The sequence below is a fragment of the Acomys russatus genome, chromosome 24 (assembly GCF_903995435.1).
Source record: "Acomys russatus chromosome 24, mAcoRus1.1, whole genome shotgun sequence".
Classification (NCBI taxonomy): Eukaryota; Metazoa; Chordata; class Mammalia; order Rodentia; family Muridae; genus Acomys; species Acomys russatus.
The window spans coordinates 48,420,879-48,443,190 of NC_067160.1; the positions used below are offsets into that span (position 1 = coordinate 48,420,879).

At 45.8% G+C, this 22,312-nt stretch overlaps 1 protein-coding gene across 1 annotated transcript; it reads right to left on the reverse strand.

Moving 5' to 3' along the window:
- Positions 1 to 211: 211 nt before the first annotated feature.
- Positions 212 to 21,901, reverse strand: LOC127207406 (protein CutA homolog). The gene is made up of 6 exons (XM_051166797.1): positions 21,807 to 21,901; positions 15,379 to 15,524; positions 5,423 to 5,482; positions 3,350 to 3,395; positions 3,000 to 3,049; positions 212 to 318 (listed from the first exon to the last, which is right to left on the reverse strand). Exons 1-6 carry the CDS (start codon positions 21,873 to 21,875, stop codon positions 219 to 221), a joined length of 471 nt encoding a protein of 156 aa, XP_051022754.1. The 5' UTR covers positions 21,876 to 21,901; the 3' UTR covers positions 212 to 218.
- Between the last annotated feature and the right edge of the window lie 411 nt (positions 21,902 to 22,312).

Genomic DNA, 22,312 nt, shown 5'->3' on the forward strand with positions numbered 1-22,312 from the left:
CGGCCACCTGCAAACACACAGTGCTCGGAGGCAGGTTCCATTTAGTTCTTGGCCTTTCACTCCCAGCCTTGAAATTCTCAGCCCTTTGTTCAGCATGCAGAGGTCAGCTCTGTCCTGTGAGGAACACTCTACAGGAGGCAGAGGGAAGCCTGCTTTTCCCCAGAGCACAGTCAAGAAAGGCTAGAGCCAGCCAACAGCCTGCGCGGTAGCTTCTCTGCTTAGTCCTTCATGGCCTCCTCAAGCCATTTTAAATAGCGGGCGTCTCCTTGGTCCATGGGAATACTGAAGACCTCCGGCATCTCAAAGGGATGCGCCAACCTTTGGAAAGAAAGCAGAGCTCTGGTGAGTGACTGTGGCTGGATCAACCTACATGATAAAACCCAACCTGCTGGCTCTCTGGAGGTCTCTACAGTCTGCTGTAGCTCACTGCTCAGTGCCACGGCCCGGCCTGCCTGAGCCTGTTTCCCATCCAACAGGTGTTGAGTTGGGTCAGGTGCCTTCAGAGTCTTAGAGCTATGGGTTCAAATTCTGTGTCTGCCCTTATTAACTTGACAGCTATGGACTAGTCATTTGATTTCTCACAATGTCCCTCCAAAAGGAGATGAAAACATATCTTTTCGACTGGATTGCTAAGGTCTAGCTAAAACAAGATGTCCAAAGGACTTAGCAATGCACACCCTCATGGTCCCTACTCTTCGTCACCATCACCGTTCATACACATTGCTGTATCTTCCTGCCCCTTCGCCAACGTCTCTATGTTACTTCCTACCTAGAAAGTCCCCACTGTCCATGGTGATCAACAAAAATCCCCTCTCTTGAGCCTCAAGGCCAAACAATCGCTGACTTTCCCTAGGAGTCCTTACTGACAAGCCAGCTGTCTGTTTCCTTCACCTGGCACTGAGCGCACGATGCCAGGTCTCTTTACATCAGTCTCTCATGTGTTGGATGGGGCAGTAATTATTTGCCACTTTCTGATCAACTTAGAGGCATTGGAAAGTTCTCGCGAGATAAGCTGGGTGTGGTAGCACACACGCACGCCTTTAATCCCGGCATTCAGGGAGGCAGAGGCAGGTAGATCTCTGTGAGTTCGAGGCCAGCCTGGTCTACAAAGCGTGTCCAGGACAGCCAAGGCTACACAGAGAAACCCTGTGTAGAAAAAACAAAAACAAAAAACAAAAGGTGTCTAACTAATCCTACTATGTATCCAAGCACCACAGCATTTACAACAAGCTGGATTGTTTTATTCAGAACCTAAAGATTATCAACTTCCTGAGCTTATTTCATGGGCACTCAGGCCAGAACCTTTTAAAAAAGAATAAATAAACAGACATTCAGAGTTCAAAGAATCAGACCTCTTATCAGTAAGATGAGCTGGAAAAACCCTTCATAGATACACATCATACATTCTAACACATATAACAACCTGGTGGCTTGATACGTGTCTTACAGATGGAAATGAGGCAAAGAGTGGACTAACACCTTACAAGCACAATGGCACAACTGTGGAGCAGGAAGCCACCCTTCAACATCAGAAGTAGAACAGTGGGGTCCTAACCCGGAAGCTGTTCCTCAAGCAAGGTCCCTCATCCCCTCACCTCTGCTGAGGTGGTAAAAAAGGGGCCTTTTCCGTAGTTAGACTTGAGACTCAGCTACCACCACATGGCCACGAAATCCTAAGATATGAAGGCGATGGATTTGATCATGGGGAGCAAGGGTTTGGAGCCCAGCCTGCACATTACAGCCAACCTGGGGGGCTACTTGGAAAGAATGTTCTTGGCCCATGAAGTCCACGAGAACCCATGAGGTAGAGCTTGTATTGGACATTTGAAAGATATCTCCAAGTGATCTACACACGGCCAGCACTGAGGCTGCTGCCTAGACGCGTGCTTCAAGTGTTAACACGGATAGGAACCGAGGCTCCATCCTGTGGATATGAAGTGATGTAAGATCCCATCGCCGATATGGGGGATGGGAGGGAACAACTTTCTTATTGCCAACGAGAAAATCATTTGCAAGCAAAAAAAATTCTACTTTTTAAAAAAAGATTTATTTATTTATTATTATGTGCACAGTGCTCTGCCTGCACATACACCTGAAGGCCAAAAGAGGGCATCAGATCCCATTATAGATGGTTGTGAGCCACCATGTGGTTGCTGGGAATTGAACTCAGGACCTCTGGAAGAGCAGTAGGTGCTCTTAACCTCTGAGCCATCTCTCCAGCCCCCCAAAATTCTACATTTTGAAGCCACGAGTTTGTCACTGCAAACTTAAAACTGTCCCCAGCAGCCATCTTATTAAGTCACAATTTGCAAAATGTAAATGATGCCACTATCTCATTAATTTATTGGTTTTGAAAAAATTAGAATTATTGCTGTATTTTTATGTTTGTGTTATTAATATATTTATTGATATCTGAAGTAAGCTTAAATCAATTTTCAAAATGCTTAGCACTTATGACGGAAAAAGTTAATTCTCTATGGACTTCACCAAAGTCTTGGAGACCTCAGAAGTCAGGAGACCTCACTGTGTGAACCACTCATATCAACCACTGTGGCTCAAAGTGTGAGCTTCAGGGCTGCGTTACTAGGAACTAGCAAAAAAATTAACCCATGATGTTTTTGAGAGTCTGGATATTTTTTTTTTCTGAGACAGGGTTTCTCTGTGTAGCCCTGGCTGTCCTGGACTCACTTTGTAGACCAGGCTGGCCTCAAAGTCAGAAAGGTCCACCTGCCTCTGCCCCCCGGGTACTGGGATTACAGGCATAAGCCACCACACCCGGCTCTGGATAATCTTTTTAAAGTAGGAAGAGCCCTGAGACCAGTATTTTGAAACCACCAGTGTACTCTCCGCATCCAGACGGAAACCTGAGACAAAGAGGAGGACACGGAGTCTTATGGGGAGGGGGGGCTAGTAGCTGAACCCCAGATCTCCCACTTCCTAGGTTTCTTCGCTCAGTGCCTAGAACCTCCTGGTCTGGTCCTGTGGTAAATGAGCCTTACCTCATGTAAGTGGACAGCCTGGAGACCTTGGAAGTCTTTGTCTTTATTAACTGTGACAAGAAGAAAATTAATCAGCAATGTGGGACTTGAACCCCAACCCTACCGTGCATTTACTGAGCTAGTTAGCATTCCCCCAAAGGTCACCAGGCCAGGTCACTAGCTTGCAAATGAATTTCTGGCATCTTAGATGGGACTAGAACCTCAACCAGTTGACTAGTAGTAATGTTTTTCTTCTTCTGTGGGGATTAGACGCAAGGCCTCCTGCATGTAAGAAGTCATCAGTGATTTATACCCCCAGGCTTGTTGCTAATTTCCAGAAATCTGGAAGAAGCCTGATGTTGCTCACTTACCAATAAGATCTCAGTAGCTTCTTCTATTTCTCCCTTCCAAAAGTACCTAGAGAAGAGAGCAAAACCAAAGTGTAACAGTCACAAGAGGAGCCTGGTGCCAGGCACAGTGGTGCACGCCCATAATCCCAGCACTCTAGAGACAAGCAGATCAATATGAGTTCGAGGCCAGCCTGGTCTATAAAGGGAGTCCAGGACAGCCAAGGCTACACAGAGAAATCCTGTCTGGAAAAAAACAAACAAAAACAAAACAAGAGAAGCCTGGTGAATTGTCAAACAAACAAACAAAAAAAAAAAAAAAACAAAAACAAAAAAAACAAAAAAAGAAAGAAAGAAAGAAAGAAGAAAGCAGGCTAAGCAAGCCATATGGAACAAACCAGTAAGCAGCACCCCTCCATGGCCTCTGCATCAGCTCCTGCCTCCAGGTTCCTGCCCTGCTTGAGTTCCTGTCCTGACTTCCTTTGACAGTAATATGGAAGTATAAGCCAAATAAATAAACCCTTTCCTCCCCAATTTGCGTTTTGGTCATGGTGTTTCATCACAGCCATAGAAACCCTAAGTACAAGACACCCATACTAAGAAGTCTAGAGTCGGCCAAGGCCCAATGGGTCCAATTTTCAAACCATTTTAACAATGCATTTATCTGCTGTCAGCACATTCCTGATGGTTCACTGTCTCTTGAAGTCAGCTACTGAACTTACGATTTCACATAAGATGGGCAAATCTGGGCCCAGGGGTCCTGCTCAAACTATGGCACCAGCCAAGGACAATACATGCAGTAAACTTTGAACCCCTACCCAGATCTAGCCAATGGACAGGATATTCTCCACAGTTGAGTGAAGACTGGGGTCTGACTTTCACACGAACTCTGGTGCCCCATTTTTGGCCATGTGCCCTGGAAGGGGAGGCCGAATGGCTACCAAGCTACCAAGCTTGCTACCAAGCAGGCTACCAAGAAGAGACTTGATATCCTATGAGCATATACAGGGAGAGGAGGTCCCCCCTCAGTCACAGTTATAGGGGAGGGGAGTAAGGGGAAAATGGGAGGGAGGGAGGGAGGAATGGGAGGATACAAGGGATGGGATAACAATTGAGATGTAATATGAATAAATTAATAAAATATATTTTTAAAAAAAGATTTCACATAAGGTCTCCTTCCTTCTTTCTGTTTTCCTTCCCTTCCTTCTTCCCTCCACTAGCTCCTCCTTTCACTCCTTCTCTCCTCTTCCTTTTTTTTTTTTTTTTTTTTTTTTTTTGTTTGTTATTCTGGAGAGCAAACCCAAAGCCTTGTGCGTGTTAGGCAAGCAAGCACTGTACCACTGAGTTACATAATAAGCTTTCGGAGCAGTGCTTCTCAGCCTTCCCAATGCTGCAGCCTCTAATACGGCTCCCCGTGCTGTGCTGACCCCCATTGCTACTTCATAGCTGTAATTTTACTGCTGTGATTAATCGTAATGTAAATATCTGATATATGTGACCCCTCCCCAAAGGGGCCATGACCCACAGGTTGAGAACCACTGCTCTAGAGATCATTTTAAAGATTCAGAAACTTAGTCCTCACCCTCAAAGAGACTAATTCAATAGACTAGGCTGAAGCTCAGGGATCAAAATTAAAACCAAATTAAGGAGCCATGCTCAAGATGGTATGAGCAATTGAGCAACTAACATGGCTTTCTCCTCCTTTCTCTATACACAGCCATCCCCCCCACCACCACCACCTTGGGTGACATAAACTGATTAATCTCTGAATGCAAGTCAACTATGAAGTGTTGATTAAATGCCTTAGATGCATTCTTGGACAGTTCGCCATTTTGTTTTGTTTTGTTTTGTTGTTTTTTGTTTTATTTTTCGAGACAGGGTTTCTCTGTGTAGCCTTGGCTGTCCTGGACTCACTTTGTAGACCAGGCTGGCCTCGAACTCACAGCGATCCGCCTGCCTCTGCCTCCCGAGTGCTGGGATTACAGGCATGTGCCACCACGTCCGGCTCAGTTCGCCATTTGTTCCCTGCTCTCTCAGTCATCCATGACCTAACCTTAACACTCCCAACTCCCCACCACTGGCTTTGGAAAAACTCACAGTGAAGACGTCTTAGGCAAGATGTTCACAGAGGCGGCCATCTTCTTATCCAGAATGGCCCTAGAGCGAAGAGAGGGAAGTGAGCACTGGAGCAAGTCCAAAGTTTTCAGAGAAGAGCCTAAGCACAAAATCATTGGGGAGGGGGTGTCTCCCCTGCTGTGATTTATATACGTCTGAGGATTCTTCGGTTGGAAACTTAATCCTGAAACTGTAGGTGAGGACCTTGGTAAGTCCTGACTTAGGCAATGCTAAGATAGCCACAGAGACTAAACAGCATGTAATAAGCGCACGCTTGAGTTAAGCCTAGCAAAGCCATGGGGGCTGGGCTGCAGACAGCCTGTGCACCCCACCCCCATCCCCAATACTCCAGCATATCCAGGAAGCAGGGCATGGAAGCAAGGAATTCATCCCGAGCTTTCAGAATTAGAAAGCTAATGGATATTGAACCCACATGGTGTCCTGGCTGGCTTTATGTCACCCGAGAGGAGAAACACTCTACTGAGAAAATGCCTCCATTAGACTGATTGTAGACAAGCCTGTAGAGCATGTTCTTTCCGCCCCGCCCCACTCCCCGAGACAAGGCTTCTCTGTGTAGCCTTGACTGTCTTGGACTCACTTTTATAGACCAGGCTGGCCTCGAACTCACAGCGACCCACCTGCCTCTGCCTCCCAAGTGCTGGGATTAAAGGTGTGAGCCACCACCACCTGGTGGGCCATGTTCTTAATTAATGACTGATGGGGAGAGTGAAGCCCATGGTGGGTGGTGCCATCTCTGGGCTGGTGGTCCTGGGTTCTATAAGAAAGCAGGCTGACATGGAAGAATGGGGAAATAGTAGGACCCACAGGGTCCTGGAAACCTACAAGAAGAACTTTAGGACAGGCAGATCTGGGTCCTGGGGTCCTCCTCAAACTAAGGCACCAGCCAAGGAGAATATAGGCAGGAAACTTCGAACCCCTAACAAGACCTGGCTGACGAACATGATATTCTTCACTGTTGAGTGGAGAATGAGATCTGACTCTCACACGTACTCTGGTGCCCCTTTTCTGACCACGTCCCCTGGATGGGGAGGCCTGGCGGCACTCAGAGGAAGGATAGCAAGTTACCAAGAAGAGACTCGATATTCTAAGAGCATATACAGGGGGAGGAGGTCTCCCTCAATCACAGACATAGGGGAGGGGAGAAGGGGGAAAGTGGGAGGGAGGGAAGAATGGGAGGAAACAGGGGAAGGGCTAACAATCGAGATATAATATGAATAAATTAATTTTTAAAATGTAAAAAAAAAAAAAAGAAAGAAAAGAAAAGAAAGCAGGCTGAAGCTGGGTGTGCTGGTGGCGGTGCCAATCCCAGCTTGGGAAGCAGAGACAGGCGGGTCACTGTGAATTCCAGGCCAGCCCGGTCTACAAAGTGAGTACAGGACAGCTAAGATTACACAGAGAAACCCTGTCTTGAGAAAGAAAGAAAGAAAGAAAGAAAGAAAGAAAGAAAAGAGAAAGGAAAGAAGAGAAGAAAGAAAGAAAGAAAGAAAGAAAGAAAGAAAGAAAGAAAGAAAGAAAGAAAGAAAGAGAAAGCAGAAACCAGAGAGTGGTGGCACACACCTTTAATCCCAGCACTTGGGAGGTGGAGGCAGGCAGATCTCCATGACTTCAAGGGCAGCCTGGTCTACAAAGTGAATCCAGGACAAGCAGGACTACACAGAGAGACCCTGTCTCAAAAAAAAAAACAAGAAAAAAGAAAAAAAAAAAAACAAGAAAAAAGAAAGAAAGAAGGGAGGAAGAAAGGAAGGGGGCTGAGAAAGCCATGGGGCACAAGCCAGTAGGCAACACTCCTCCATGCCCTCTGCAGCAGCTCCTGCCTCCAGGTTCCTGTCCTATTCGGGCTCCTGTCCTGACTTCCTTCAATGAGGAGCAGTGCTGTGGAAGTGTAAGCCATAGAAAACCTTGCCTCCCCGACTTGCTTTTTGGTCGTGGTGTTTCATCACAGCAATAGAAACGCCAAGACACAGGAGACCAGCTGCTGTTCTGTGCTTCTGGCTTATTTCTCCCTTTGGAAAACTGTTTGAACAGGTAACCTGTTTGATTTCGCAGTGAATCTCATCCAAATCTGGGTCAAATGAGCCCCTTGACTTTGGACTTTGAAATGGTGCTGAAGCCAGTTAAACTTTAGTGCCACGGAAACAGAAGGTTTTATATAGAAGGTCATGAATGCTGGGGGGCCATCAGCAGGATCCTATGATTTGAGTGTGTCCCCAGAATTCCTGTGCAGGAAATCTAATTCCATAAATCGTGTTAATGAGTTTAGAAAGAGAGCCTTCAGAAGGCAGTTAGTGAGGTTGTGAGGGTAGGGCCCTCAGGACGGAATTAGTGCCTTCGTCAGGAAGAGAGGAGGAGAACAAATCACCATGCCGGCTCTCTACTACTGTGGGATGCCCCATGCCACTTTATAATGTCAGGGGGAAGGTCCTTGTCAGATACCGAGCAGCCTGCTCTTGAACTCCCCAGCTCTACAGCCATAGGTGAAATAAATCTTTATTTATAAATCAATGGCCTACTCTGTGACACGCAGCTACAGCAACAGAAAAGCAGGGATTACCTTACATGTCCACACTCAAACCAGCATATCCTGTGACCACACACACAGAGCCTCTGAGGACACCGAGAAGCAGCTGTGGGGAGGCTGCTCAGAGGGTGGGCTGGGGGGTGGGTAAGGTGGTGGTGGGGGTGTTCTCATGGACTGTGTACAATTTCTCCTTGTTTATTCAAATGCTGACCTCTCTACCTCACTATCTGGTTTCAATCTATTTGTTCTCTGTGTTGCCAAGAAAACCCAAACTAGCCAATGCTGAGCAATCCCAGAGAAGAGGGTGGAACATCCTGGCCCAGTGAGGGGAAGAAAGAGCAGGAAGGACAGGATGGAGCCAGGAGAAGAAGACGAGGAAAACATCAGGAGAAATGAACTGGGCCTAGAAGATGATTTAAAAGCAAGGATAACGCGGGAACTACGAATGGAAATACTAGCATGGAGCTTTAGGGTGGAGTGATCATTGCACAGCATTGTGCTACAGGCTAATTAAATAGATCCTGGTCTCTCTGTGGTTGTTTGGGTATAAAGCTGGTTAAGGAGTAACTGCTGGTTTTATTAAAATTATTATTAATATTAAATATTAATAACCATTCAACATACAGCACCCAACTAAATTCAAGTATCCACACCCTTAAAAATCATGTTTTATCATAGTCTAGTGGGGGAATACGTTCCCAACAAGACAACCCAAGCTTAAAACTTAAAAACTCCCAGGTCAAAAACTGTCTCCGCTGGGCTGGGGAGAAGGCTTGGCAGTTAAGAGCACTGACTGCTCTTCCAGAGGTCCTGAGTTCGATTCCCAGTGACCACATGGTGCTACATAACTGTTGATCTCCAGTTCCAGTTCCAGGGGATCCAATTCTCTCTCTCAGAAATACATGCAGGCAAAATAAATCAGAGAGAGAGAGAGAGAGAGAGAGAGAGAGAGAGAGAGAGAGAGAGAGAGATTTAGTCTGGGCAGTGGTAGCACACACCTTTAATCCCAGACTCGGGAGGCAGAGGCAGGTGGATCGCTGTGAGTTCAAGGCCAGCCTGGTCTACAAAGCGAGCCCAGGACAGCCAGGGCTACATAGAGAAACCTTGTCTCGGGGAAAAAAAAAATCCTGTCTCTGCAAGAGGGACTTTTAGACACACCCACAAGCAAAAGGCAGCCTACTTCAGGCAGATGAGAGAGTGGACTCAACAGAGCCAGCTGACCCTTTCGGTTCAGCTCTCACAGGGATGGCAACAAAGGCTGTGGACACATGGCGGGCTAGAGAGACGAAACAGGGAGACAGGCAACCTTCTAAACAAAGCGAGGCCTAAAACTACACCTAGAACGGAGCGCAGCACCATCGCAAAGGACTCTTTTCTAGCTTTGCTTGGTTGTGGTTGGTTGTGGTTGTTATAAACCTGGTTACAATATGTTAAATAGTAATCATGGTTTTCCATATCTTCTCTATAAAAGCTCAGGGAAAAGGTATGGTAAAGGCCAAAAGATACAAAGCTAATTTACAGAGCAATAAGAAGGAAGGAAGAGGGGGCTGGAGAGATGGCTCAGAGGTTAAGAGCACTGGCTTCTTCCAAAGCTCCTGAGTTCAATTCCCAGCAACCACAGGGCGGCTCATAACCATCTATAATGAGATCTGGTGCCCTCTTCTGGCCTGCAGGTGTACATGCAGGCAGGATATTGTATAAGTAATAAATAAATCTTTAAAAAAAAAAAAAGAAGGAAGAAACAGGACCCTTCTCCATAGAGCTGAGCTCCAAACTCTCTAGCTGTGGGATGTGTGTCAAGTCTTTCTGGGAAAGGCCTATCAAATACATTTTAACAACTAAATTACAAGTAATGATAGACAGGGCTTGGCCATTGCAGCCTGAAATGGCACAACTGGCCCAAAACTTAAAAAGTTTTCTTCTCTTTTCGCTTAAATTTTGCTTGAAAGGTTTTGTGGTTTTGCCTATAGAAGAAATATTTTTTGTTGTTTGACATTGCTAAAATATGAGATTTTTAAAAAAGATTTTGACTGGATTTGAGATTTTTTTTAAAAATGTAAACAAGGCAATTATAGCACAGGCCTTTAACCCAACAGGCAGATCTTGGAATTCTGGATCAGACTGTTTACATGATAAAGTTGAGGCAGGAACCCCCTGCTGACAAGCCACTTTTCCTATCACCATCAACACAGGTTGATGCCACTGGCTCTGGTTCTTTCTTGGTTACTGCTAAAGGTTAGGCTGGGAAATAAACATATTAGCTACATGTCTCCCACAGTCAAGAACTGTTGTAAGCTTTTAAATGCTGTTTAAAAGACATAACCACCCATTTTATATGACAGCCACAACACATGAAAAAACCCAGGTACAAAATGCCTAGGGTAGCCAGGCATGGTGGCACACGCCTTTAATCCCAGCACTGGGGAGGCAGAGGCAGGAGGATCTCTGTGAGTTCAAAGCCAGCCTGATCTACAAACCAAGTCCAGGACAGCCAGGGCTACACAGAGAAACTCTGTCTCAGAAAACCAAAAAAAAAAAAAAAAAAAAATGTTCATAAAGACATAACCACTCACTCCATATGGAAAAGGGCAGGACAAAAATAGCAAATATAGAAAACCAGCCTAAAGCTCTAAACAGGTACAAGATGCTTATGGTATGCTTGAGCAGAAAAATTAAATGGGAGTTTATTTAAAACATAATCCCTTTTCTACTGCTCAGGACAACTGGCCTGTCACTTTAAATGGGAGGCGTTCTCTATAATTGATCTGTGCCTCCTGCACATCTCGTACACTTATAATTTAAGGACTGTATAATGCTTTTGAGAAATTATATATTTTCAGAACAAAAAAACTGGACAGTGTTGATGCTGCATCAGACCTGATAGGATTTGTCCTCCAGGAGGCTAGGATGCTGACCTATCTGTTCCAGCATCCTGCATGCTCCAGCCTCACAGTCTGCTCCCAGGACAGCTTTGAAAAAGTCGATGATCTCAACTGGTCCACCATTTCAGACTGTTCCAAACAGGACTTCTAGTAAGCCTAAAATGTCTCAATATTTTGAGCCTGGACCACAAATGTTACTGATAACTTGTTTAACCATTTTTTCCCAATTTAATTTGGGCCCTATGAAATCCAAGCACTTGGGAGGCAGAGGCAGGCAGATTGCTGTGAGTTCGAGGCCAGCTGGTCTACAAAGCAAGTCCAGCACAACCAGAGCTATTACACAGAGAAACCCTGTCTCAAAAAACAAAAAACAAACAAACAAAAAAAGGAAGAAAAGAAAGAAGGGAGAATAAAGAAAAAATATAGAGAAATGATTGAACAAAAAGTAGATTATTGAATCTATTTCTCAACTTAAGGCCTTAATTGCTACTCACAAAGAAGGTTATTTTTAATTCATTGATATAGAATTTTGTGTATTAATGCAAAAGTAAGCTTATTTTTGATACATTGGTATAAAAATCAAATTTGAGGTTATCTTTGAAACACATATTATATACAAATTAATAGGTAATCAATCAAATTCATGGTCATGCCAAATGCTAGTCTAATTTATCACAGGAATATATAACCTAGGTTTAAGAGAAAGATTTGATTTTATAGATAGATTATATAAAAAATAAATAGATAAAAAACCTCAGAGGCCTACAGAATATAGTATTTTAAAATATTTTTATTATTTTAAGGATTCTTTAACAATGATACATGTCAATTCCTGGCAGCACCCATCCTACCTCAAAGAAGATGATAAGCATCGAAGAACCTCCTTCTAGAGATGGCTTCAAATATGGCAAACAAGCTACTGGGCAAAAATGCCCTCATTTCTGCCACAGACAGAATTCTGCCTGAAATGGGCAAGCCTATATGCAGGCTGAGTCAACTGCCAAATTCTGCCAAGACAGGGTAAGCAAGTCTTTAACAGTTCCTGCGTCACAAAAATGTCTGTCAGATATACTTGGCCAGAAGGCTGAAGATGATAGTCCAACATTATAGAAAGTTTTGGGTGGCTATGCAGACAGCAAACTCTCTCCGTCATTTCTTCATTTTGGAAGCTGCTAACCTGCACTTCCTGTTTACCCAGGTAATTAATATTCCTTCTCAAGTCCCTGATGGAGTTGAAGACTAGATTATTATAGATTTACAGTTAAGCTTAATTGTTTAGGAATTTTAAGAGATGTTTTACAGTCTAGATAGGTGTTTTAGGTTAATAGACTGACGGAAAATAATTTAGGGACAAAATTTTAGACTCTCATAGATAGGATAGATAATGTTTTCTCTTAAGTTGCCAAATACATATGGACTGGACATTATGAATGTAAATCTTACCTAATAGTTTTTATAATTGTTCCATAATAATTATTATAATTAGTTTATTATTGAAGGAAAAGAAGCCTTTTATTGGACTTAAAGGGGATAATATTGGTATAATGTTCTTGTGGACTGTGTACAGTTTACCTTTGTTCATTCAAATGCTGATTTCTCTACCCCACTATCTGGTTTCAATCCAGACACTGCATTGTGATGTTTATTCTAAGTATCTCCTGTCTCAAGTTTGTATAAACACAGCACCATTTGTTCTCTGTATTGCCAGTAAAAGCCAACTAGCCAATGCTGAACGATAACTGAGAATAGGGTAGAACACCCTGGTCCAGTGAGGGGAGGAGAAAGAGCAGGAAGGACAGGATGGAGCTATGAAGGGAAGACTGGGAACCCCAGGAGAAATGAACCAGGCCTAGGAGATGATTTAAAAGCAAGTATAACATAGGAAATCAGAATTGGAGAAACTATACTAGCATGGGGGTTAGGATGGAGTGATTATTGCACAGCATTGTGCTATAGGCTAATTAGATAGATCCTAGTCTCTCTGTGTGGTTATTTGGGTATAAAGCTGGTTAAGGAGTAACCGCTGATTTTATTAAGATTATTATTAATATTAGATATTAGTAATCATTCAACAGGGGTGGGGATGGCTGACACTGGGCCTACGGTAGACAGACCTAAGCTCTGCCCAGTGTTTCCTGCTGCAAACGCACCTGCTCAGGGATCGGCAGCTCTCCTCTGCACCTGACTAGATGAAAAACCAGTTTAGTCAGGTGGCTTCAGGCCTCCTTTCATGATGCCGCCCCCAGCTCAGCACACACCTGGCCGACCTGCAGATGCCCATGTGACCACACAAAGCACATACAACGAACCCCAAGCAGAAACACACTATCCAGGGCTTGCTTTGGCAAGTAGAAAGTTTTTTGGGTTTTTTTGTTTGTTTGTTCGTTTTTGTTGGATTTTTTGTTTTGTTTTGTTTTTTACTGTTTTAAAGGTTTCTTACCACAGCCTCAAGTGCCTGGACCCAGGACAAAAACCTTATCCAAGCCCCACTCATCGGTCCTTTCCTTCCTCTGATATTCCAAGGAGAGAGCTGTTCTTTTCCCTTTTTCCTTGAGCCTCGAGCTAAGAGCTGACTTCTACTTAAAGTCCCACATTACTATCATATCACCACCGCCTACCATTGTGGCTGCTTTGGAAAATTACTGATGTAAGACACACAAAACAGAGCCGTGCAAACAACCTCAATTCTTACCCACCCAACCACCTACTGGAAATGTTCATTTTGGGTTCCCGGCCGTGGCGTAGAAATGCAAAAGAGAGAGCTACCCATCTGTTGCTTGTCCTCCACAATCTCTTAGGAAAGGTGTGCTTCGCCGCCACCGATCACAGAACTCTGTCCTCAGGAACAGACCACACAGCTGTGGAGATTTCTTATGCAAAAAGAAAATCACAACTGAAAAAAGAAAAGAAAAAGAAAAGAAGGAGGAGAAGGACAAAGAACGGTGGGATGGAGGTGGCTGAACTCCATCTCAGACCCTCCAAGGGTCAAGAAGAACAGCAGTGCCAGGCACACAGAGGTCACAGATAAGGTACATGGTTTGGGTCTCCAGGTATTTAAGAAAAAAAATCTTGACTTTGTTACCAATATTTAATATCAGGGTACTTTATACTCACAAAAACACAGCGTATGTGGGACCTCAATTCAATACGGACGTTGCCACGTTGGGCGTCTATCCAACTGAGCTGAGCGCCAGCTCCTGCCCATCTCTGAGCAGGAGCGCTTCAGGCAGGAAAGCCAGGCAGAGCCCAGGTCTGTCTACCGTAGGGCCAGTGCGAGCCACCCCACCCCACCTCTCACCACCCCCCACGCCGCCCCCAGCACACTAAGCCTACCCTCTGAGCGGCCACCCCACAGCCACTTCTCCCCTCACCTCGGAGGCTGTGTGTGTGGTGTGTGTGTGGTCACAGGATGCGGGATGCGCTGGTGAGAGGACAGGCGTGATAAGGCGATACCCGCCCCTCGGTTGCTGTAACTAAAAGTCACAGAGTACGCATGATATGTGTGTGACTCCTGGGTCAGCGCTTTCCCATTCTCCCTTCCCCCAACCTCCAGGAAGAACAAAGTTTGCCATCCACCATCATCTGGCATTATTATACCCTAGGCCAATTGACCCATCTGTGTGCCTCTGAGCATTATGACTGTGAGCCTAATCTCTACGATTCTTCCGTTATAAAACAGGAAGAAGCCAGGCGTGGTGGCGCACGCACTCGGGAGGCAGAGGCAGGCGGATCAATGTGAGTTCGAGGCCAGCCTGGTCTACAAAGTGAGTCCAGGACAGTCAAGGCTACACAGAGAAACCCTGTTTCAAAAAACCAAAAACAGACAGGAAGAAAAGGGCAAAGTCCTACCAGCCCTTTTCAGAGATCTATTTATAGGCAGATAAGATGGGGGTTTCTGATGCATGTATTAAGTAAGCATCTACTTTATTCCATTTTCTGGGGTGTGCGTTCTGTAGGTTTCATATCATTTACTCTCTACGACAGCACTGTGAGGTAGGTAGCATACTGCTACTTGGCAACTCAACATGTAAATCCTTACCTGGCATGTTCAAGGTCCTGAATTTGATCCCCATCTTCATGCAACTCCTGCCCCCATCAAAGCCACATAAACAAAAGTGGCACAGCCAACATTAAAACTGTGGTGTAATTACAAACCCGGTGCTCTTTCCGGGTCACCACAGTCGGTTCTAGAAAAATAGCCCCAATCCAAGGGGCAGACTCTTCCTTAACTTTAAGAGCTAAGGGGGTGAGAAAAGGAGCTAGACTAACAACTGGAGATTTAAGGTGTCCCCGGGGAGGCTTTTGCGCAGTTCCCTCGAGTGAGGGGGCGAGCGAGCGAGCCCTGGGGTCACTCTGACTAGGTAGGTTCCTCATCCTACCCCAAGCAGAAAGTACAGAGCTCACCATTGGACAGAAAGGGTTTGTCAACGCGAGGCAAGGGCTGCAACGTGGCCCCTAGAGAGCACGCTGGTAGCTTCCCACGCTTTTCGGGGCGCCACCCAGCCCCTGCACTATACCTGGCAATGTCTCTGGCGATTTGCTCATTGGGACAGTTGACCAAAACGATGGAATAGGTACCAGGGACGTAGCTCCCAGTGAGGGAGGAGTGGAACCGGAGGCTGAGGGTCCTGAGCATAGGATACGTCAGAACAGCTGCCAGGAGCTACGTGATGGGGAAGAGGAACACAGGTCAGGAACTCCCTGCTCCACAAGACCGGAAAGCATTGTCAGCCCCATCCACAGAAGAATTCCTGCTTTACAACTTAGAATCTCCATGCCCAGGGGCTGGGAAACTACCTTAGTTGATAAAGTGCCTGTCAAGTGCCTTAAGACCTAAATTAGATTCCCCCCAAGCCACAGGGGGCAAGGCAGGTTTGGTGGTCCATGCTTGTAATCTGAGCGCTGACGATGCAGTTACAGGCAGCTCCCTGCGGATCACTGGACAGCCAGCACACTCGTGGCACCTAGTGGCACCTAAGCGTCATGCTCTAGGCCAATGGCCAGACCCTATCTCAAAAAAAAAAAAAAAAAAAAAAAAAAAAAAGGTTAAGCGTACTGGATGTTCTTTCAGGGGACTTGGGTTCAATTCTTAGCCCCTCACAACCATCAGTAGCCTAAGTTTCAGGGTATTTGACATCCCCTTCTGGCTTCTAATGCAGAGGTCATGGAGGGGTGCTGCCTACTGGCTTGCTTCCTCTGGCTTGCTCAGCCTGCTCTTTTACAGAGCCTAGGACCACCAGGCCAAGGGTGGCCCCACCCACAATGGGCTGGGCCCTCCCCCGCCTACCTACACTGACCACTAATTGAGCAAATGTCTTACAGCTGGACCTCACAGAGGCCTTTCCTCAACTGGGGCTCCTTCCTCTCCGGTGACTCCGGCTTGTGTCAAGTGGACCACAAAAGCAGCAGTAGAGTCCTTGTTCTGCTCAGGAACCTCAGAAGCACAATCTTTGTCACTCACACTTGTCACTCTGCTGGCCTTCCGCACTCCCGCCATAGCTGACCCCCCACAGGCTCTATTCACAGCGGTAGGATTCCTCTAGCCCACAACTCCAAACCGTTCCAGCTTCCTCCCACAAACCGATACACAATAGTGTGAGGCTTATCACACCAAGATAACTACTGCTCAGCACCAGTTTTCTACATCCACTCTTCTTGACATCGTTTTTGACCAGATGCCTGACATGCAGCAAGTTAAAAGAGGAAGGGTTCCTCTGGGCTTAGTTTAAGGGAACACGGTCAGGCTAGGGAGATGGCTAGTGGATGTGTACAAGCGTGAGGGATTGAATGTGGGTCCCCAGCACTCAGACAAAACTCCAGGCCTGCTCGCACATGCTTATAATCTCGGTGCTAGAAGGCAGACAAGAGACAGCAGTCTAGCCAGTCAGTTAGCTCCAGGTTTAGTGAGAGAGAGAGAGAGAAAGACCCTACCTTAAATAAAGTAGGGAGCGACAGTGGACAGCGCTCAGCACTGACTGCACAGGTATGTGCATGCGTTCGAACAAACACATGGATGCGAATATATACATACATGTGTGTATACACGCAGAGACCCCCTTGGATCACCTTAAAGATCAGAAACATTTAAAGCAAACAAAATAATAGTCTATCATGGTGAAGGCAATGTGTGGGGGCTGGTGGTTCCCACTTTGCCATACCAGGGAGCAGACTTTAGAGAGGTTCCAAATTAGAAACCTGGAGGCCCACCTCCAGGGACCCACTTCCTCCAGAGGGTCTCTGCCCCTCCTGACCCTAACCCGAAAAATGCTAAGGCTAACTGGACACCAAGTGTGCAAACCCACGAGTCGTTTGAATTGGATCTGTAATAAGTCAGATATTGGCTCAGGAGGAAATGAGGCTGGCTAGAATTACAAAGGAAAGGCTGAGCCTGGGTAGCTTGGGTTTGGATTCGGGTTACAGGGACTTGGGAAGGCCTGGAGATGAGGACGCTTGTCCTGTCTGACTGCGTGCATGGCCAGGGTTCCGATAAGAAGAGAAGTGCGGCCAGGCGGTGGGTGGTGGCGCACGCCTTTAATCCCAGCACCCAGGAGGCAGAGACAGGCAGATCGCTGTGAGTTCAAGGCCAGCCTGGTCTACAAAGTTAGTCCAGGACATCCAAGGCTCACACAGAGAAACCCTGTCTCGGAAAAAGAAGAAGAAGAGAAGGAGGAGGTGGTGGTGGAGGAGGAAGAAGAAGAGCAATCTAAAATCAGTAACGCAATAAGGGAAGGACTGTGCTTTGGGGCCATGGCTCTAGCTTAGCTCTTGGCACATGGCAGGCTCTTGATAAATACTTACAGGCTGGTAAAATGGCCTGGCAGTGTGCAAGTGAGATGGTGGTGCCAAGATTAGCTAGCTCGGTGACGTAAGTAGGACTCCGGGGCCACCCACTGTAAGTGTTACTGGCCTGGCTACAGTAAATGTGTCCCTCAATTTGACCATTTGACTATTGAAACGAAGGACCAAAAAAAAAACAAAAACAAAAACAAAAAAACAACAAAAAAAAACCTAGCCTTCCCCTTCTCCCCAGGGCGTTTGTGCTAGGAGAAGAAAAAGGCTGTGTACTTGACACCAGCCAGAGAGAGAGAACCTCCCAGAAATCGATTTCACATTCTGCTGACAGTTTGCTGAAACACCTGGTTGGACCCCAGATCCCTGGCTCCTTAAATCCCACTTCACAGCGAGCATAGACTTGATGGGGCTCACTGGGTCTCTTTACCTTCGTCCCTCTCCCCGATGGGGCAGCACTGAATCAAACTTCTCTTTCTGCTTCTCACAGTTTGGCTGTTTTAGTTGACATCTCAGTGACAGCTGGGGCACAGATTGTGACCACCACTGCCCCACTCCCACCCCCCACCCCCAGTTCAAGATCCCTAACATGAGGCTTGAACACAAGTGTAAGCAAAGGGAACACATCACGGGGAGGTTGACCCACAAACAAGGAACAAGGTGCTAATGTTACTGAAAGGAAAGAGGCGCCCTCAGTCTGTTCCTCAGCGGAAACATCCGAGAAGATATGGAGCATTTCAGGTGAAGGCCCTGGAAGCATAAGATGAGCTCACAGCCGAAATACTAAGAGGGAAGAGACTAGCCAGTGCTACTTAAGACAACTTAGCCCAGGTAACCCGGGGCAGGGGGTACAGAAACTCAAGACAGGGTGCTTTTCATCCTGGAGGGGGGGGGACTGAGAAATGTCTGGAGGCAATTTTGGCTTACGGCTGGGAAAGAGATGCTGTTGTCATCCAGCAAGTAGGGAATCAGACCTGCTGTCACAGTGGAATACACTGTGGTTGCTACTGCCTCCCACACAGGACCGGAAACACTCATTTCTGGACTGACAGCACCTTAGCACCCAAGACAGTAAGCACTGTTTGTGGACATTAACAAAGTATCATTAGCACGAAAGGTCAGTATGGACCCAATAGTGGATGGCAGTTTAGGAAGTTACTTATATGAATGCAAAGTTGATGGTTGGAAAGCTCTACATTCCCTGACAGAAACACTATGATGGAAGGCAGCTATGCTCTGTAACTGGCGTTTGCTACTTTGTGGGTTCTTCTTTCCTCCACCCTTTCAACCCCCTAACACTAGATAAAAGAGGGGGGAAAGGATAGAGAGGAAAGGGGGTGACTTTATCATTAGATTACTTCCTGCTGATTAGGTGCCTGAGTTCCTTGAGGCAACTTTGATCTTCGCCATCAGGATATCTAGTTTTTTCTTTGCCCACAACTACTACTTCTTCTTCTTCTTCTTCTTCTTCTTCTTCTTCTTCTTCTTCTTCTTCTTCTTCTTCTTCTTCTTCTTCTTCTCCTCCCTCCCTCCCCTTTTTTTGTTTTGTGTTTTTTGTTTTGTTTTGTTTTTCGAGACAGGGTTTCTCTGTATAGCTTTGGCTGTCCTGGACTCACTTTATAGACTGGGCTGGCCTTGAACTCACAGAGATCCGCCTGCCTCTGCCTCCCAAGTGCTGAGATTAAAGGCATGTGCCGCCACCTCCCAGCTTACACACAACTTCTTAACAAACCAAAACCAACAGCAACCAACAGCCCACCTACCTATTGGGATCCTAGCATTGATATTACCCTCTGAAAAGTCCCCAGAATTCCAAACAACACACAGTTGCAGAAACTATCTACATCTGGCAAAACCACGCCTCTGCTAGAGCACGAGGCAGATCATAGTCAGCTGCTGCAAAAACAATTCCATAACCTCACACCTGGGATTAAAACAAAATCATATTTTTATAATATTGCTGTGGTTTTTAGTTAACCAAAATTCCAGAATTCTCACTACAAGTAACTCACCACTGTCAATGCCATACCAAATATTCACCTTAACGGGAGAAGATCTGACTATAATGTGTGCGTTGTGTGTGTGCATACACGTGCACATGTGCTTGGGAAGGAAGGCCAGAGGTCAATGCTGAGTATCGTTCTCAATTGCTTTACACCTTTATAAAAAATATCCCTTTGGCCAGGCATGGTGGCGCACACCTTTAGTCCCAGCATTCGAGAGGCAGAGGCAGGCCAATTGATCGATCAATAGCTGTGATTTAGAGGCCAGCCTGTTTTGCTAAGTGAATCCAGGAAAGCCAAGGATACACAGAGAAACCTTGTCTCAGAAAAAAAATTTTTTTATTTTATTTTAAGCCTTCTTCCTTGTTGGCCGTCTGAAGGCAAGATGAGTCACCAGCAGCTCTGCTGGAGTCACCCACGGAAGTTCAGCCAGGGTTCTCGCTCAGGCTGCGTTTGTTCTAATCACTATGGTCTGATCTAGAAATAAGAGCTGAACATGTGCTGTCAGTATGTGGAGGACATGGCTTCATTAAGTTGGACTGAGCACCCTTGAATGGGTTATTCAAGACTGTCTACCCAGTGAAACTGACCATGCTAGGCTTTTTACATAAAGAATAAAGTGAGGATCTTCAAAAAAAAAATCCTTTCAAAATTAAAATATAACCATGTCATTCCCTCTTCCCTTTCTTCCCTCCACCCCCACTTTCTCTCCTTTTCTTTGCTATTATTGCACGTATATAAATACATTAATATATATAAATACAATCTGCTCAACCTATCTAGTGACACACACACACATATACTTATATATAATTTTAGAGCTGGCCACTTGGTATTGGATAACCAGATAGAGAACTCATCCACGTGGAAGACTACCTCTCTGGCCCTCAGAATGTCTTAGTTACCTGTAGTTCTTTGTCTAGGGTCACGCTGATTTTTGAGACAAGGTCTCTCACTGACCCATGGAGTTCATGGATTCAGCTAGGCTGCCCTAGGTGGTCCCCATCACCCCCCATGCCCATGCCGAGGGTACAGATGTGTGCCCTGTGCCTGGCTCTTCCTCACTTAGATTCAGAGGATCTGAATGGGATCATTACAAGCCCTTAGTGGCTAAGCCACCTCCCCAAGCTTAAGTTTTAAAGAAATGTCTTGATGTTATAAAGTATTTATACTTTATATCTTTTGTATATTTGCTATATACCTTTTAATTTTTTATTTAAATTATATTATTTAAATGTATTTAAATATTATTTAAATGTAATATATATTGTTGTTTCCTGCTTGATTCAGCCATTCTCCCTTTTTTTCTTTCTTTCTTTCTTTTTTTCTTTCTTTCTTTCTTTCTTAGCCAGGGTCTTGCTAGGTAGCCTTGGATGGCCTGAACTCGTTACCTAGACCAGATGAGTCTCAAACTTGCAGGGATTCCATTGCCTCAGCCTCCTAGGTGTTGGGACTACAGGACTGCCCCAGCATTCCAGCCTTCTTTCTCTCTGTCCTAGAGCATTTCCTGTGCCAGTCTGGAATGAGGCAGAGGAAACCTCACCTAACCCATCAGATGAAGCATAGCCAAGCTAGTTTACGGGATCTGTAAATACCTTGAGATCAACACAGCTTTCAGCTTATACATTTTCCTGGCTACAAATCCAGAACTTGAACAAAATAAACAAAAGTCCCCAAAGAGTTTTCACAAATGAAGAAATAACAGCCAGAGAAGGGGCGTCATCACTCCAAGTGTGTGTGCCCACGACAGGATCAGCCAGAACCTTGGGCTAGGGACTCTCCCCACAGACCTGTCCTCGCCACGTCTGCACCTATTCAGCTGCTAACTTTAACTTTCTAAGACATTTCAGAAATGACAAAGCAGCCTGCAGGAAACAGTAGGAAGGCTGTAACTGCACTAGGCAAAGATCTTATCTACGGGGCTTAGGAGATACTGCACCGGCAAGCACTCCTCCCCTCATAGAATGCAGCCCCATTTATCCCCATAAGGCAGACTTGAACGGGTGCTGGTAACCCAGAAACGCTGAACAGCCTCCAGGACACCTAAGACTTCCAAGAGCAGCGAAGAGAAATACTTTTCCTTCACTTCTTCTCCCTTAGTCCCCAGGTAGCGGCTTCGGGGCAAGAAGTGTATAATAAATGGGAACACTCACCAGGAGGCACGTAAGGACCAGTAGTCGGAGAGAGCCTGGTGGAGGACACCTTGATTCTGGCTTGTCCATGGTGTCGCTGGGGATTTAGCACTAGGCGGTAAACGGTGGACTATAGCCTTAGGTAGGTGCCGACTGGTAGGCGGGAACTGAGGACCTTCACTGCAACCTGCTCCGCCCCCACACACCTTTTTCCTGGACTCCATCCAGCTCTGCCCTTCCCAGCTAGGCTAGCCAGAAGATTGCCAGGCGCCTAGGAAGAAAAACATTTCTCCCTCCCTCCTCCCTGCCACTGCTTACACCTCTCCCTTGACTTACTTTTCAGAGCTACTACTCTTGGGGGCGCGGCGGGGGGGGCGGTAGGTGGGAAGGAATGCTTTTTTTTTTTTCCTATTCAAGTAAGCAATAAAATTATACAGGTACACAGATGAAAAGACATACACCTTTCTTAGGAAACAAAGCCGTCGGAACCCTGCAGCACACAAGTTGGAACACACAGATAAAACCCT

Excerpts from the sequence above, each read along its gene's own strand:
- LOC127207406 (XM_051166797.1), bottom strand. The coding sequence starts at position 21,875 with ATGGACAAGCCAGAATCAAGGTGTCCTCCACCAGGCTCTCTCCGACTA. Across the intron at positions 15,525-21,806 it reads TGGTCCTTACGTGCCTCCTG|CTCCTGGCAGCTGTTCTGAC; the intron begins GTGAGTGTTCCC and ends CCCATCACGTAG. Across the intron at positions 3,050-3,349 it reads AAGCTACTGAGATCTTATTG|TTAATAAAGACAAAGACTTC; the intron begins GTAAGTGAGCAA and ends TTCTTGTCACAG.